The sequence below is a fragment of the Lacerta agilis genome, chromosome 15, assembly GCF_009819535.1.
Source record: "Lacerta agilis isolate rLacAgi1 chromosome 15, rLacAgi1.pri, whole genome shotgun sequence".
Lineage (NCBI taxonomy): Eukaryota > Metazoa > Chordata > Lepidosauria > Squamata > Lacertidae > Lacerta > Lacerta agilis.
The window spans coordinates 31333384-31349706 of record NC_046326.1 but is presented as its reverse complement, the minus strand read 5'-3'; the positions used below and the strand labels follow the sequence as shown (position 1 = coordinate 31349706).

The following is a 16323-nucleotide window of genomic DNA, read 5'->3' as shown; positions in this document are numbered from 1 at the left end:
AAGGTTTTTTAAATCATACCATCAGGAAACCACTTTTTCAGGTATGGAGCAGATATAAAGATTGGTTCGAGGCGAAGACACCTGGTTGGGTGTCACCACAGGAAGCCTATGCAATTATAAAACCTGACACAGAAGGGAGCTGGCTAACTTATAATGAACTAATAGAGTTGGAAAATAATACACAAGTGATGAAGTCATATGAAAAAATAAAAGGGAAGGTGAGAAGTTGGTTGGAGTATCATCAATTGCATAGTGTTTTCTTAAAAGATAAAAAAATAAAAGGCTTCAAACAAGAGAAGTCATGGTTGGAAAAAGAGGTTATTCAAAATAACACAAAAGTACTATCTAAAACCTACGATTACCTACTGGAATGGAACCTGAAAGATGAGGAGGTCAAGGTGGTGATGACAAGGTGGGCTATCGACATCGGGCACAATATTGAATTTGTTAAATGGACTCATTTATGGAATAGTAGTTGGAAATTTACGGCATGTTCATCGTTAAAAGAAAACTTGTATAAAATGATGTACCGTTGGTATCTCACTCCAATTAAATTAAGGAAAATGTTTAAAACAGGAACTAAGTATTGTTGGAAATGTGAGGTACATGACGGGGAGTTTTTCCATCTGTGGTGGACGTGTGACCCAGTAAAGCAATACTGGGAAAATATATATAATGAGCTCAAGAAAATATTGAAATACACCTTTAAAAAATTACCGGAAGCATTCCTTCTAGGAATGGTAGGAACAGAAATAAAGAAAATAGACCATAATTTTTTTCTATACGCGACAACAGCGGCGAGGCTTCTGCTGGCCCAGGTCTGGAAAACGAAACAAATTCCAACGGTTCAGCAGTGGCAACAAAAAACTACCGAATATATGCAAATAGCAAGGATGACAACGAGGGTCAGGCAACAGGGAGAGGAAACATTTAAAAACGAATGGGGAAAATATAGGGAATATTTAGATAAGATATGCAAATTGTGAAAGATTGACATACAACTCAAGGTGTATAAACTTTATGGGAAATGTATTGTAAATTCTTAGTTTACAAGCGGAATTATTATTACTACTATATGAGAGATTTATAAGTCATAGAAGTGAGATTGGGTAAATAAAAGGAAATAGGAAGGAAATCGACGTGCGAATTTCAGAAATAAGATATAAAGAAGACATAACATGAAAGAAAGGAAGTCTACAGATATAGTTTGGAATTTGTATGTTTTTATATGTTAATATTTCATTTTGTATTCATTAAGGTTTTGAATGTAAAGTTTTATGTTTGGTATTTAATCAAAACTAATAAAAATTATATTCAAAAAAAAAAAGAAAGTGCCAGTAATCACAATATTCAGTAAAACTCTGTGCAGGAGCAAACTCTGCGAACACACTTCCAGGTATCCGGGGATCATAAGAGCTGCTGGCAGAACAGATGCCACCTCTTGCAGGAGGTCTTGTGAGGCCCGACTTATAATTCCACAAGTTTAAAAAGTTACCTCTGAAGAAGTAGCCAAGTGGTGGTTCTCAGCCTTTCTATTTCAGTGAGAGTACGACTGATGTGGCCTAACAACCCCAACGATGCAATGAATCCTGGGGTTTAGTAGTTTTAAATACTAGTTTTTGCACTGGAAGTTTTTGTGTGTGTGTGTGTGGTTGTTTGCATTGATTTTTTGCCAGTCGTATTTGCATCGTATGATAGGTTGATTGCATTTATGAATCGCCCCGCCTCAAACAGAGTGAAGAAGAGAAAAGCAACTAAAACCACATCATCACTCAAAGCAATTCCCAAAGTAAAAGAATGTATAAATAACTGTCCTTAAAAATAAAAAGACCCACAGGGCAAACATCAAACAAGTGTAAAGTGATGCATGCCAAGGCAAAAAAATCCTAGCTCACGGGGTCTGAATTGATGGTGACAGACCAGAGACAAGACCTTGGAAGTGTGTGGCAGCTGTGAAACAAATTTCATGCTGAGCACCGTTAGGAAAGGAACTGAAACCTACCAGTTTTTACACAAATCTATAGTGTGAGGACCACATTTGGAAAACTGGGTACAGTTCTAGTCACCTCGACTCTAAAAGGCCATTGAAGAGTTGGGAAGGGTTCAGAAAAGGGCAACCAAAATTACGAAAGGATGAAGCAACTCTCTGGAATACATGGAACTCGCAGAACTGACCGGCAGAATCCGGGACCAGAGGGAGGAGACGGTGTCACGAGAGTGGAAAAAATTTAAAGACTATTTAGTTAAATCAGTAAAATTGAATATTTGAGCAGAGATAAATTAGAGGCTTTAGTAGGGTTATATTTGATAAAACTGGCAAAAGAAAATTTTTGAATGAATGATTTATTTGTTAAACAGGAGTTAAGCTTTGATATTAAGATAAGATTTATAGTTGATTAAGATCATGATTGTGTAAAGTTAAGCATATCAAAAATTCGAGCAATTGTTAAATGAACAAGATATAAAGCTACCTTTAAGATGTTTTTGACTTTGAAGACAGTGGAGGGAATGGGGGAAGTCCCCAAATTAAGAAGTTAGTAACAAGGAAAGTATAAAGATAGGTAATGGTTAAGGTATGTATATGTTCTTTTTTCTTTTTATGTTTATTGGTATTGTTATTGTTATTGTTTTTATTGTTGTTTTTATGCCTTGTGTTGTTGTTTAATTTTGTTTTTTGGTGTTTTATTGGAAAATAATAAAATCTTATAAAAAAAAAAAAAAAAAAAGGATGAAGCAACTCTCCAAGAGGATAGAAAGCAATGGTTGGGACTTTAGAGAAAAAGCAAGACCGGTGACGTGATAGAAGTTTATAAAGCTGCATTGCATGGAGAAAGCGGATAGAGGGAAGTTTGTCTCCCTCTCCCTTGTCACTACAACTTGTGGGCAGGAGGTAGCTGGAGGCAACAAAGCTTCTGAGTGCCAGTTGCTGGAAAGCGCAGGAGGGGAGCAGGCTCTGGCATCCAAGTCCTGCTCACAGTTTCCCACAGGTATCTATCTATCTGGCTGGCCACTGCAAGAGCAGGATGCTGCACTAGGGGCAGTGCCCTATGGAGGCCCCCTAGGCAGTCGAAATCTCACAAATCATTTCCTAATCCTTGATTGTAATTTTATTTTGAGCAGTGCCGGATTTACATATATATAAGCTAAACAAGCTGTAGCTTAGGGCCTCACTCACTTGCCCCCCTCCCAATATACTTCTTCTTAATTGCATTTCACTATTAATATACTATACAGTTCCTTGTATTTCACTATTAATATAATATACAGTGCTCTCGAAGCGACTGGCATGAGTTTGGCCAAACTGCGGGAGGCAGTGGAGGATAGGGGTGCCTGGCGTGTTCTGGTCCATGATGGGGTCACCGTCACGAAGAGTAGGACACGACTGAACAACAACAAATTAATATACTTCTTAATTGTATTTCAGTTCAACAATTACTTTGATAAAATACACATTTTGTTATGTGCAAATGGCTTTAGATACCTATTAGGTCCATAAATTATCATATTTATTCAACACAAAAAGCAGTGACAATTTGTTGTTGTCAAAGGACAGCTGGACATATAAAGGGTCCCATGACCTTCAGTAGTTTAGGGCCTCATCAAACCTAAATCCGGCCCTGATTTCGAGATAAAATCTATATTATTTTGACCAGTTGTTGCAGGGCCCTTAAAAGCCGTGGGGCCCTTAGGACGGTGCCTTCCCTGCCTATCTGGGAATCCGGCCCTGGTGAGAAGGTTCTTTCCCATTTTTCATTGCGCAAAGCGCTCATCGCTCAGAGAGGCCCGCGTGCTTTGGAGAGCTTGCTTGGAGACGCGCGTTGCGCGCCGCGGTGCCTTTAAGCAGAGCAGGCGGGAGGGAAAGAGGCGGGCCAGGATTTCGCCCTGCCTTGCCTTGCCTTCCCTTCCGGCCCGTCTCTCCCCACGTGTGTCCGCCTCCCTCGATCCCCAGCCACCATGCTGCTCGCTCGCGCCCTGCGTTCCGCTGCCCTCTCCGCCGTTGCGCGCCGCCCGATCCAGCCCCGGCCGCTGCTGTCCTTGCAGCCCAGCTCGGCGGCGCCTCCTGGCCCGGCCTTCGCCTTCGCCTCCGCCGTCTCCCGGCCCTTCACCCGCTCGCTGTGGATGCTGCGCGGCGCCGGCCAAGGCCCCAGCCGCCTCCTCCTCCGGCCGGGCTCGCCCTCCATCTCCTGCGCCTGCGGCGGCCTCCACACCGATGGTGAGCTACCCGCGGAGGGCAGGGAAAGGGGCAAGAAGGTCGCTCGCAAGGAACTCACGGCTGCGGGCGGCACTTACTCGCGAGGAAGCCCCCCTTGGGGCCGCCGGGGATCGCGTCCGAGGGAAAAGACGGCCGCAATCCCCCTCCTAGCGAGCTTTTGTCCTGGGAAAAGGGGGGGCTGGGCTGCGAGCCAAGGCGCGCTTGCTCGCGAGGAATCCCCCTCGGCACCGGGTTGTTCGCGAGTAAACGTGTGCCTGCCATCCAAGAGGAGCTTACGCCCAGGCGGAGGCAGGCTTTGAAAGAAATAATAATAATAACGGGTATGGGTTCATCCTAATCCCCCCTCCAAAGCGGGACTGAGCAGTTACTGAATTTCCATCCCACATTTTTTCTCCCAGGAGCTCAAGGTTTGTGGTTTCCTCCCTCCGCATTTAGCCCCCACAACACCCCAAGGAGATAGGTTAGACTAGGGGTAGGCAACCTAAGCCCCGTGGGCAGGATGTGACCCAACCGACTTCTCAATCTGGCCCGTGGACGGTCCGGGAATCAAGTGTTTTTAGTCCTTTTATTTAAAATGCGTCTCTGGGTTATTTGTGGGGCCTGCCCGGTGTTTTTACATGAGTTGAATGTGTGCTTTTATTTAAAATGCATCTCTGGGTTATTTGTGGGGCATAGGAATTCGTTCATCCCACCCCCCCAAAAAAAAATATAGTCTGGCCCACCACATGGTCTGAGGGACGGTGGACAGCTGAAAAAGGTTGCTGACCCCTGGGTTAGACTGAAAGGCAGTGACTGGCCCAAGACTGGCCCTTGAGTTGCATGGCCAAGCCCTGGGGTCTTCCCAATCCGACACTAACCATTGGCTCTCTGCAAGCGTTTAAATTACCAGTACCTGATTTGATAAAAGGATCAGCAGCTGGGAAGATGTTTGAGGGCAGAGGCCTGAACAGGGTCAGGCAGGAAGGGAAGGAGCAGTGTTTTCTCGCTCCAAAAGAAACTGGCAGTTCAATTCCATAAATGCTTACTCAAAAGGTAAGCCTCATTTAGTTCAGGGGGACTTACTCCCAGGTAAATATGCAGAGGACTTGGGCCTCATTGCATCTCTAGTAATAGTTCTTAAAAGCACCTACAGCCATGGCTTAGATGTATCCCATGTCAGGCTTCCTCAGAGTAGACCCACTATTAGTCATGGCCTTTGATTTCAGTGAGATTGCTCTGATTGTGTTGGCTGCAACCCAATATTCATGGAAATAAGTCCAGTTGAAAAATGGGGATTTGAGTAAGTGCTTAGCAGGTATGTGGGGTTGTACAACACAGTAAAGCTTTTGGTTTTTAGCTTGGAAGTTTTGGTTTGCATAGTAAGTAGTATTAGCTACTGCTAGTTAGTTACGCGGGTGGCGCTGTGGTGTAAACTACAGAGCCTAGGGCTTGCCGATCAGAACGTCGGCAGTTCGAATCCCTGAGATATGGTGAGCTCCCGTTGCTCGGTCCCAGCTCCTGCCCACTTAGCAGTTCGAAAGCATGTCAAAGTGCAAGTAGATAAATAGGTACCGCTCCGGCGGGAAGGTAAATGGAGTTTCCATGTGCTGCTCTGGTTTGCCAGAAGTGGCTTAGTCATGCTGGCCACGTGACCCGGAAGCTGTCTGCGGACAAACGCCGGCTCCCTCGGCCTATAGAGCGAGATAAGCACCGCAACCCCAGAGTCGTCCGCGACTGGACCTTATGGTTAGGGGTACCTTTACCTTTACCTAGTTATTTGGAATAAAAAATAACACTTAAACTCAAAGATTCAAATAGTGTGTGTGTGTGTGTGTGTGTGTGTGTGCAGTCAGCTTAATAGTATCTACTTATTGGATGTGCCAGTAATGATGATGTTGGTGATGATGGCGATAGCAACATATAATAATAATAATAATAATAATAATAATAATAATAATAATAATAATAATATTTATTCCAAATTGCTCCTTAACAGTTTTAGGAGATGGACCAGCATTTGTCCGCATTCTTGCCCGCTGTCAAAATGTTATACTTCAAGCTCCTTGGAGCACAGACCTGATGGCGCTGCCAAAATTATTAAACACCACTGCAGATTCCTTTCTTAATGGCTTGAGAGTGTATCAATCAGGAGTTTTCAGTTTGTGGTGTCAGAGGTGGAAAAAAACCCTGTTATTTTTCCTACAGGTGACAAAGCTTTTGCAGAGTTCCTCACAGATGAAATCAAAGAAGAGAAGAAAATCCAGAAGCACAAGTCCCTCCCCAAGATGTCCGGTGGGTGGGAGCTGGACGTGCATGGTACAGAGGCCAAGCTAGTGCGGAAGGTAGCTGGTGAAACGTAAGTGTGCAAGGAATTTTCACAGAGGGCCTAAAAATGACAGCTTGGGGGCGGGGTGCAGTTGTGCCTCTGGAACCCAGAAGCTGAACTACAAGTCCCATCATCCCTGGCCCTTGGCCACACTTGCTGGGGCTGATGGAAGTTGTAGTTCAGCAACGACCGGGGGCCCAAAGCTTCCCAGCATGTGGAGTAGAGCACCGGGCTGCTGTGTCTTGCTTGCTGATCGCAGGTCCACTGTCTTGCAGGGTCACTGTTTCGTTCAACATTAACAACAGCATCCCGCCGAGCTTTGACGAGGCTCCGGAAGGGCAGAAGCAGGATGAGCAAGAGGTAAACGAGGAAGAATCCTTCTCTAAGGGAGGCACCCAGAGCTAACGCTAAATCGTTTCTGGTAAATGAGCCACCATAGCTGCTAGAGGGCTGTGGAAATACGTGTCCCGGGCATCTGCCCATTTACTATCTGAAACCAAAGGGCCGCCTTGGTTGCCAGGTGTGAATTTCCCCCCCCAGCTCTCCTATCCCACTACTGGGTGGGTCGTGTCCAGAGTAGCAGCAGCAATAAGGCAGCCATGACCCCCTTCTTGCTCTTGCTAGCAGAGCATCCTTCGGCCACTGCTACTTCTGAGGCCCACACAGATGTTGGTTTGTTTCTCTTCTCTAGCCTGAGCTCACGTCGACCCCAAACTTCGTTGTAGAAGTCACCAAAGACGACACCAAGCAGACGCTTGTGCTGGATTGCCACTACCCTGAGGACGAGGTGGGTGTTGTTTTCAAAATGAAAGTGGGACCTGGGGCCTTGTGGCCCCTTTTCTGGCCCTTGGGGGCCTTTCCCAGGGCTACGCCATTCACTGGCCCCTGCTGCATGTGCCCCTCAGGTGTTTTAGGCCTGGAATATTATTATTTATTGCATTTATATCCCACCTTTTTCTCCCAAGGAGCTCAAGGGTGTGTACATGGTTCACCCCTCCTCATTTAATCCTCACAACAACCCTGTGAGGGAGGTTAGGCTGAGAGCGACTGTTCCAAGGTCACCCAATGAGCTTCGTGGCCTAGTGGAGGGTTTGAACCCTGGTCTCCCAGGGTTCTAGCCTGAAACGCTAACCACTACACCACACTGGCTCCTTGAACTCTGATCCTACCTCTTGCTAGCCTGGATGGAGGATAGAAAGTGGTGTGTGAGTGTATAAACTAGCCTACCTGCAAAAGTTAATATTTGCATATGTTGCTCCGCCCACATTCACTCCTGGCCCCGCCCGCCATGAAATGTGGACCTCAGAAGGTTGCCCAGAAGGGAATGTGGCCCTTACTCTGGAAGAAGCTTCCCTACCCCTACAGTGAAGTAAACCAGCTTTCCTCATCAGCCTGCCTGCCATCCAGATGTTTTCTGTATCCCAACTCTACATCATCCCTGACCATTGGCCATGCTGGCTCAGGCGGATCCAAGTTGGGGTCCAGAACGTCTGGAAGGCCTTAGACCGAGAAGGTGTATTTACCGCAGGGATGGGAAGCCCACCTCGGGTACCACACAATACCTGTCCCACATTTGTAAGAAACCCATGTGTCAGCACCCACACTTTGGAACTCCCTGCCTATTGACATCGGGCAGGCACCTTCACTGTGCTCTTTCTGGTGCCTGATAGAAACATGATTGATTGAAATTATATTCCGCCCTATACCCACAGGTCTCGGGGCAGTTCACAGAATAAAATCAAAATATAAAACCACAAAGTACGTAATCAAAATAAAAAAGCAGCAACCCAATAACCCTCGCATTTTAAAAGGGGTTTTTTGTTTAGGCAGCTGTTTAGAAAGTTGACCCCAGTTTTAATCTGCTTTTGGTGTATTGCAACAGTAGCATTTGGAAAAATCTCAAATTATTGTTCCGTTTTTCCTGGTAGATAAATTTATTGTTTTATCTTTTTTTGTGAACTGCTTTGAGGTTGTTGTTTTTTTCAATCAAAGTGGCGTATAAATTTTATAAAATAAATGGGTAGACAATTTACAGTTAGTAATGTCAGTGAAATCTGGATCAGGTCCGTGGGGAGAGCTGTCTTGCACTTTGAGGAAGCAGTGGGAGAGTTTCTGCCAGGCCCACGGGTTGGAGGAAAGGGTTTTCTTTTGGGGGGGTTGGCTTAGCATCCCACGACTGGACCTTGTTTAGCTGCTCTGCATCTACCAGCATAACCCCCCACCCCCAAATAAAAGCTTAATACAGAACTATCTTAAAGCCACCCAACGCTTTATTTTTCATTCCTGCCAACTGGGTTTTTTCTAACCACCCCCTTTAAAAAACGAATCAGGTTGCTCCTGGCGAAGAAGAAGACAGCGACATCTTCTCTATCCGAGAGGTCAGCTTCCAGCCCACCGGAGACTCGGAATGGAGAGACAATATTTACACCCTCAACACAGACTCTCTCGATTGGGTAGGAGCAGCTATATAACCAGGTTACATGCGTGTGGATGGTGCACTTACTTTGCACGGCTGTATTTTCAGTTTTACGGAAACGCAGTTTAGTTTGGCTGCAAGCTTGCCTAGCGGTTAAGCGAAACTAGCAAACCTGGTAATACGAGCGTGTGAGGAAGGCTTGTGCCCTGCAAGGACCCTTGTGTGCATCTGTTTGTGCATCTATGAAAGGACATCCACATGTCTTCCTTGACGCCTCTTGGGTACCGTGTCAGAAAGATGCATTATGTCCTGTGCAAGAGCTCAGCACCGAGTGATGCGGATTTTCCAGGAAAATGTGAAAAGCTCCTGAATCACACCGGTGCACTTGGTTGGGAGCTACACAGAGCTCCCAAGCACATGTTTGTGGCAAACCCAGGTTTACCTAGCGAAAAGAAGTGTAGCTAACAGCTATTGTGTTTTTGTGACTCTCTCTCTCTCTCTCTCCCTGCCCCCCTAAATCTCATTATATTCCTAGGCTCTGTATGACCACCTGATGGACTTCTTGGCTGACCGAGGGGTAGACAACACATTTGCGGATGAGCTTGTTGACCTCAGCACAGCGCTGGAGCACCGGGAATACATTCGATTCCTCGAAGACCTTAAACTCTTTGTCAAATGCCAGTAGGCTGAGAGAGTGTCAGGGCCTGTATATTCGGGGGGGGGGGGTTCTCAATTTCCTTTGCTTTTTTCCCCCACTGAAGGCTGGACTTTGTTTCCAAACGCTGTGGAACGAGAGCGAGAAATGGGAGCTTCACACGGAGTATGTGTGTTAAACATGCACCGTTGGAAGGAGGAGATGTCACTGTTTCAGAACCCTGCAGCGGTCTTGTTCACGACCTGACCGGCGTCACGCAGATCCGCTTTGAAGTTTTTGTAAAACCCCGTAGCCTCCTCTTGCCCTTGGAAGTGTGGTTGGGGTTTTTGGAACAGTTGAAGAAGTGAAAAGAAAGTGATCTCAAAATAAAACCAGTTGAAGAGTGTAGAGTGAACAGTATTGTTGACTTGTTTGTTGCTTTTTCACCCAGACCTCACCTTAGATGGACAAGCTGGGGGGGGGGGCGCACATGTGTGTGTGTGTTCGCTCGCGTGTACACAGGATGGCTGTGGGGGCCACTTTGGTCGTGCCACTGCTGCCACCCAGCCCCTGTAGGAGTTCCAACCAGGTGGCACAACCCTCTAGTTAGTAATGCCTTCGTGGGATTATAAAGGCATGCTTCAACACTGTGAGTTGAAATACCAAGCTTCAAATTGCACAACACAAAATCAGCGGGGCATTTCTGCTTAGTTACGTCTGTGGTTTTAACTGAAGTTTCATGTTACGTGTTCTTTTAACTTGTTATATTGATTTTGTATTTACTCCGGCCTGAAACCGTTTGGTGAAGGGCAGGCTGTGAGTATTCACATTATTGTAAGCGGCAAATTCAGAAGTGCAGGATCCTGTCGTGATAGTTACATCTTCACAGCTATACCCCTTTCTAAGATTATACAATCGTCTTAAACAATGCTACTTAGAAAACTGATCTCCACATGTTGCTTTTCAGCTGGATCTACTTTCCGTACATATACATGGGCAAATGATTTGGAGTGCTCCAATATAATCTTAGTGACCTAAGTTGTGTTTCCCCTGAAGTTCCATTGTACGCAGCAAAGCTTGCACGTTCTTGAAATTGGGGCGCCTTGCGATTTCAGGGTTCCTAAATGCTTAGCTTTGAAGCATGCAGAACAATTCCTCGATGTTCTTCCTGTGCCCCTTCTGCAGAGTGACCCTAGGAGCCGATCCTCAGGGGACGCATTCTCATTTGACTCTGATTGGCTCCAATCAGCACAAAGCGTTGAAAGATATCTTCTCAGTGGCCGGGAAGCGTGAACCCTTGGCTGGTTCCAGGATGCTGGGGGGGACACAGAGACCCTGCCGCAGAAACAGTAACTGGTCTTTTCACCTTCCGCAACCCTAGACCACTACACCTCAGAGCAAAACAAAACAAATGTGGTTGGAGTCCGTCCAATGCATAAACAGAACTATTGAACATTTAGGCCAGCAGAGGGCACCAAGGGAATTCTGAAAGTGTTTTTAAATAATACCCTTTTTACAGGCCAAGTTGCATAGAAGCAAGCTTCTGAGCACCTCGTAACTTGGCACATCCTATTTCAAAGTGAGTGGGAGAAAAGGGTATTTCAGGCTGAGAGCCTATGGGGGGTGTGGTAAAAACTGAACAGGTATGTCCCCCTGTTTCCAACCTTTTTAAATTGCTTTTTAAAAAATAGCTTTGCTCCCCATTGCAAATAACAGGAGGGAAAGATTTAGGCCCAAGTCTCTCCTCTGTTTGGGGTAAGTCGGGAGACCTGGCTGTTTTTCATTCCAATGGTTTTCCAGGCCTACCCTGGCACATTCCTAAACCACCCCAGATACTTCTCTTTATAGCTACCAACATCAAAGTGCCAACCTTAGTAGAGCTAGGGATGTTTCCATGGCCACAGGGAGAAGAAATCAGATCTGCAGCATCGGGGAAGGGGATTCTGAAGTATCCTGTGGTCCCTCGTGCCCTCCATGAGATCGCAGCCTTAAATCTCCCTCACTACCACTGTCTTCCTGATTTTCATGGAAAAGAGGCCAGAACATGCAAGGCAAATGTGATATAGAACTTGAGTGGCAAGGGACCACAAGCGTCATCCAGTCCAATGCAGGAATCTTTTGTACAACACAGGGCTAGAACCTACAACCCTAAGATTAAGAGTCTCAAGCTCTTCAGGCTGAAAAGTGTGCCACTCCCCGATGAAATGCCCAAAGGAATCTACGTGGGCTTCCATTTCAATCACTTCATCGGACAATCGGTTTATTCCAAGGACTTTTATTGGAATTTCCACCCCCTGCCCTTCCATTTTCCAGAGTACAGTACAAAAGCATGCAACCACCCCACCCTACCCCACCCTAAATAGGCTCTCTCTATATTCATGGTACATATTTACAATGCAGCAATGATCTCGAATGCCATCGCTGTGGTACGACTCATGCTTTCAGTTTTGGGGTTTGTGCATGTACACATACAGATGCACACACCTAGGGAGAAATAGGTTGGTTTTCACAATAGACACACACACACGTCGACAGACAACGGGCCGGTGGTTTGGGTACAAAGCAGGGGAAGTAAGAGATGTGGCAGCATGGATTTAAATGCTATCCTCTATGTTCTCGACATCATATTTTGGGTTAGGGGGTGTGTGTCTTTACAGAGTCTTAAAATTAAATAAGGCACATTACAACATCAAGAATATAACTAGCGGAGAAGCGTACACCCGTTTGGAATAAGGGAAGTGATCATAGCAGATTTCCTGTAACGATGACAGCAGTGTGTGATGGCATGCAGATCCTAAAAAGCTTAAGTCGCTCCTGAGCCGCAGAGATATGGACAAGGAGGGGGTTATTCTGTTCGCTGCCAAAGGATAACTGCACACGTGGGCTGGAATGCCATTTGCAGACTGCTGGTTTGCCCAACAGAAGCATAGTACGGTAGAGATGGGGGGGTCAAGGGTCATCAAGGCCAAGCCCCTACAAATGCAGAAATCGCAGCAAGTGCTTAGGACACCAGTACAAAAAGAAAAAAGGGGAGAATTTGGGAGGGGGGAGAATTTGAACCCGTATGAACCGACCCAGACCCTGCGCTTGTCCTCCGAGTCCCTTTTCTATGTCCCCCATCCCATAGAACGGGCCTTTTTTGTTGTGGCTCCCCGATTGTGGAATGCTCTCCCCAAAGGGACTCACTTGCCACCATCACTACATGCCTTTAGGTGCCAGGCAAAAACATTCCTCTTTAGCCGGGCGTATGGCTATTAAATAATCTATGGCTTGTGAAAGTGTGGGAGGAGAGGACTGTTATCATGATGATGACTATTTTATTATTAGGCTGTCTGTCAGTATGCTTTTTATTATGATTTTATCACCGATGTTCTGCAATGTGTTTTTAATGTTGTACACCGCCCTGGGATCTTTTGATAAAGGGCAGCATATAAATTGAATTAATAATAATTTGACATTAAAAAAAAAAAAGCTTTGAAGCAGCCGTCATTTTTCTAACTGGCAATTACTGCTCTGCAGAACGCTCTTTTACTGAACTGGAAATTTAAAAAAACAAACCCTCAGGGAACATTTCAGGAGAGGCTTGACTTATCTTACCTACCTTTGCAATGTCCAACTTAGATGAGCTGCTCAAGACTTTTGAAATCACGAAAATCCAGAGTGAGGTTATCTTAATTTAGGCATGCATACATGTAGGCTTCGCGTCATTAAAAAAAATAACTTTAGTAGTTTTTATTTTTAATTACAAGGGTGTTGTTGTTTTTTAGGGGAGGAGGGCACTGCGATGTTTTCAGTGCTTAGAGCCTCAAAAGGTCTTAAAAGGTAAAGGTAAAGGACCCCTGACAGTTAAGTCCAGTCGCAGACAACTCTGGGGTTGTGGCGCTCATCTCACTTTACAGGCCGAGGGAGCCGGCGTTTGTCCGCAGACAGTTTTTCCAGGTCATGTGGCCAGCATGACTAAGCCGCTTCTGGCGCAACGGAACACTGAAACCAGAGCAGCGCATGGAAACACCATTTACCTTCCCGCCGGAGCGGTACCTATTTATCTACTTGCACTTTTTTGGCGTGCTTTCAAACTGCTAGGTTAGCAGGAGCTCCCTGCCCCTATTTGCAGGAACATCCAAGCCCACTCCTATGCTTCGGCGACTGGGACAAATCTTCATTAATCTAGGCTCACCGTTAAGAGCAGAAGCTAGAAGCCAGCACCACCCTTGGTTCCAAGTCCCTGGTACAGGGAACCAGGCAGAGGGCCTTCTTGGTAGTGGCACCCTTCCTGTGGAATGCCCTCCCATCAGGTGCCAAGGAGATACTTATCTTTTAGAAGGAGTTACTTCTTTTAGAAGACATCTGAAGGCAGCCTTGTATAGGGAAGTTTTTAAAGCTTTTATGTTTTCTTATGTTTTTATATATGTTGGAAGCCACCCAGAGTGGCTGGGGGAACCCAGTCAGAAGGGTGGGGTACCAATAATAACATTATTATTGTTATTACTCTCATCCCAGCTGGGAACTCTCAGCCAAGCCGCCAAATGCCAGATTTGGAACCAAACTGTAACACTGGGGCAATCAAACTACTAGCCCATCATACAGGACTATTGTATACATGGAGTGCTGACACTGTATCCACGCTCAATATGATCTAATATCCTGTTGAGTTTCATGCCCACCAGCCATGAAAGAGGAATTATATTGCCTGTTGGCGCACTTACACTTATAAAGCACACTTTACAGACATCAAATTAATAACTACTTGAACAGGATTAGCAATAATTCGCGAGGTAGCAATGGATGGTTTGGTGAGGAAATATCAGGAACGGATGACTGACTGCTGCAAGTCTGGAAAACTACAGGATTTGCTGAAGCCCATTTGGGGAGGGCTATAATTCCCAGAGACGGAATACAGCTCTGAATATTGGGAATGGTAAATTTGAATGTCAGTCTTACAGAAAGAAAAGTGCAGTCATTCCACAATTCCCTACAAATGTGAAAGACGGGGACAGAAATGATGGGACTAGAGCGAAACAGGCAGAAACAGGGAAGCAGATTTCAACAGAAACTTCCTGAGGGTTGGAAAATCCTTGAGCATTTCGGTCCCAATTTCTCCCAATATACACATCTTGCAAAGCAATTTTTCTCAGTGCATTTTTGTATGTGGTTCTCTCTAATATATGCATTCCTAGGCACACTTTGCACCTAGCCATGTGCATTTTTGACCACATGACTTAGCAGGAGAACTGCCTTGCAAAATTCAGAGATGTGTGAATTTTTAGAGACGCCTGAGTTTTTGGTTTGCATATTGCTTTGTAGAATGAGATTTTGATACATTTGCCTTGGAATTGGTTGGCGTGGGGGGAAGGAAAAGGGGTGGAGGTTTGGTGGGGTTGACCAGCAGAGTGAAGAGGGGTGACAGCTCCTAGTTAGATATATTTTACTTAGAAAATTTATAAACCACTTGTTGTTTTAAAAAAGCTCCAAGGTCCAGTTATATATAAGACATATTGCTACAGTGTAAATTAAGTATGTTCTCCTTTCAAGTTGCAGACTGAATTGAATTGAATTGAATGTCTCCTCTCTCACTAGTTGAAGCACAGATGAACTTCCGATCTTCTGTTAGTGAAGCCATTGGTTTTCCTTTCGTTGATTTTTGTGCACAGTCTTATTGTGAGTCTGATTACTGCTGCTGCTATCACTACTCCCCCCACAAAAAAACGAAAGGATTCACATTCTAGGGTAGCCAGGGGTGCTGTTAATGGCTGGCCCATTTCCTGCACCTTCCACCCTAAAAAACAAAACAAAAAACCTTTTATAGTCTTTTAAAGATTTTGTAGGCTCAATTCCTGCACCAACTGCTATAAAAATTCAGCAGGTACAGGCTTGCGTGGCTTCAGTAGGGAGGAAAGAATCAGGTTTGACTCAGTGACTTGGAGAAGATTATCCTTGAGCAAAGTCAAATTGAAATTATATTGCAAGCAACCTGTCTCCTTTAATCTCTTCCTTCCTTCCTACAGCAAGACACGGCAAGCTGCTTCTGGTTGCTGTAGGACAGGAATAGGCAAACTCGGCCCTCCAAATGTTTTGAAACTACAATTCCCATCATCCCTGACCACTGGTCCTGTTAGCTAGGGTCATGGGAGTTGTAGTCCCAAAACTACAACTTTTGGGTTTGCCTATGCCTGCTGTAGGATATAGACAAACCACTGCCTTTTCATCCTAGGGATGGAGGTCGCATGCTTTACTTTGTGCTGATTGTGTCTCCTCTTGGGCATCCAAGATTGATTGGCAATCTTCAGGCCACTAACTACTCTCCCTCCCTGATCTGCAGGATCAAGATTTCTTGATGTTAGCCAACCCCAGGCTTTGTAGATTGCGCAGGGGGCTGATTCTAACCAATCCCACTGCAGGGAAACTACAGAATCAATTCCAGACTCTTCTGAAAGTCCATGAGATGACAAGCTCTTACAAGCTCTACTACCAAAACCCAAGGGCTATGGATGAAGGTAAGTTGCCATATTCCAATTTTCTGACTTTGATCCAGCTGCTTCCTACATGGAAGGATCCTGCATGATGGATGTGGGCACTGGTGGGAGTGTTTCTGATCCATTCTTTAAACAAAAAGGCATCTGTTTAAAGCACAGGGGTCACTGAGATATGCTCTTTTGCACAGGGCGGTCAAAAGCTCACAGGAATGTGTTCTACACAGGAAAGTTTAAAATACAAAGCAGAAGTTTTTTTGCACAAGAGGGCCGATGGTTCAGCCT

At 45.4% G+C, this 16323-nt stretch overlaps 1 protein-coding gene and 1 long non-coding RNA gene across 2 annotated transcripts; one reads left to right on the top strand and one right to left on the bottom strand.

The window, feature by feature from the left end:
• Positions 1 to 1058: 1058 nt before the first annotated feature.
• LOC117059926 lies at positions 1059 to 14916 on the bottom strand. The gene is made up of 3 exons (XR_004427960.1): positions 14058 to 14916; positions 10456 to 10457; positions 1059 to 1071 (listed from the first exon to the last, which is right to left on the bottom strand). It is a non-coding gene; the product is annotated as an uncharacterized LOC117059926 (long non-coding RNA).
• On the top strand, positions 3903 to 9983 carry C1QBP (complement C1q binding protein). The gene is made up of 6 exons (XM_033171869.1): positions 3903 to 4213; positions 6398 to 6548; positions 6794 to 6878; positions 7210 to 7305; positions 8849 to 8971; positions 9470 to 9983. Exons 1-6 carry the CDS (start codon positions 3955 to 3957, stop codon positions 9617 to 9619), a joined length of 864 nt encoding a protein of 287 aa, XP_033027760.1. The 5' UTR covers positions 3903 to 3954; the 3' UTR covers positions 9620 to 9983.
• Positions 14917 to 16323: the final 1407 nt, after the last annotated feature.

Excerpts from the sequence above, each read along its gene's own strand:
- C1QBP (XM_033171869.1), top strand. The coding sequence starts at position 3,955 with ATGCTGCTCGCTCGCGCCCTGCGTTCCGCTGCCCTCTCCGCCGTTGCG. Across the intron at positions 7,306-8,848 it reads GCCACTACCCTGAGGACGAG|GTTGCTCCTGGCGAAGAAGA; the intron begins GTGGGTGTTGTT and ends AAAACGAATCAG. Across the intron at positions 8,972-9,469 it reads ACACAGACTCTCTCGATTGG|GCTCTGTATGACCACCTGAT; the intron begins GTAGGAGCAGCT and ends TTATATTCCTAG.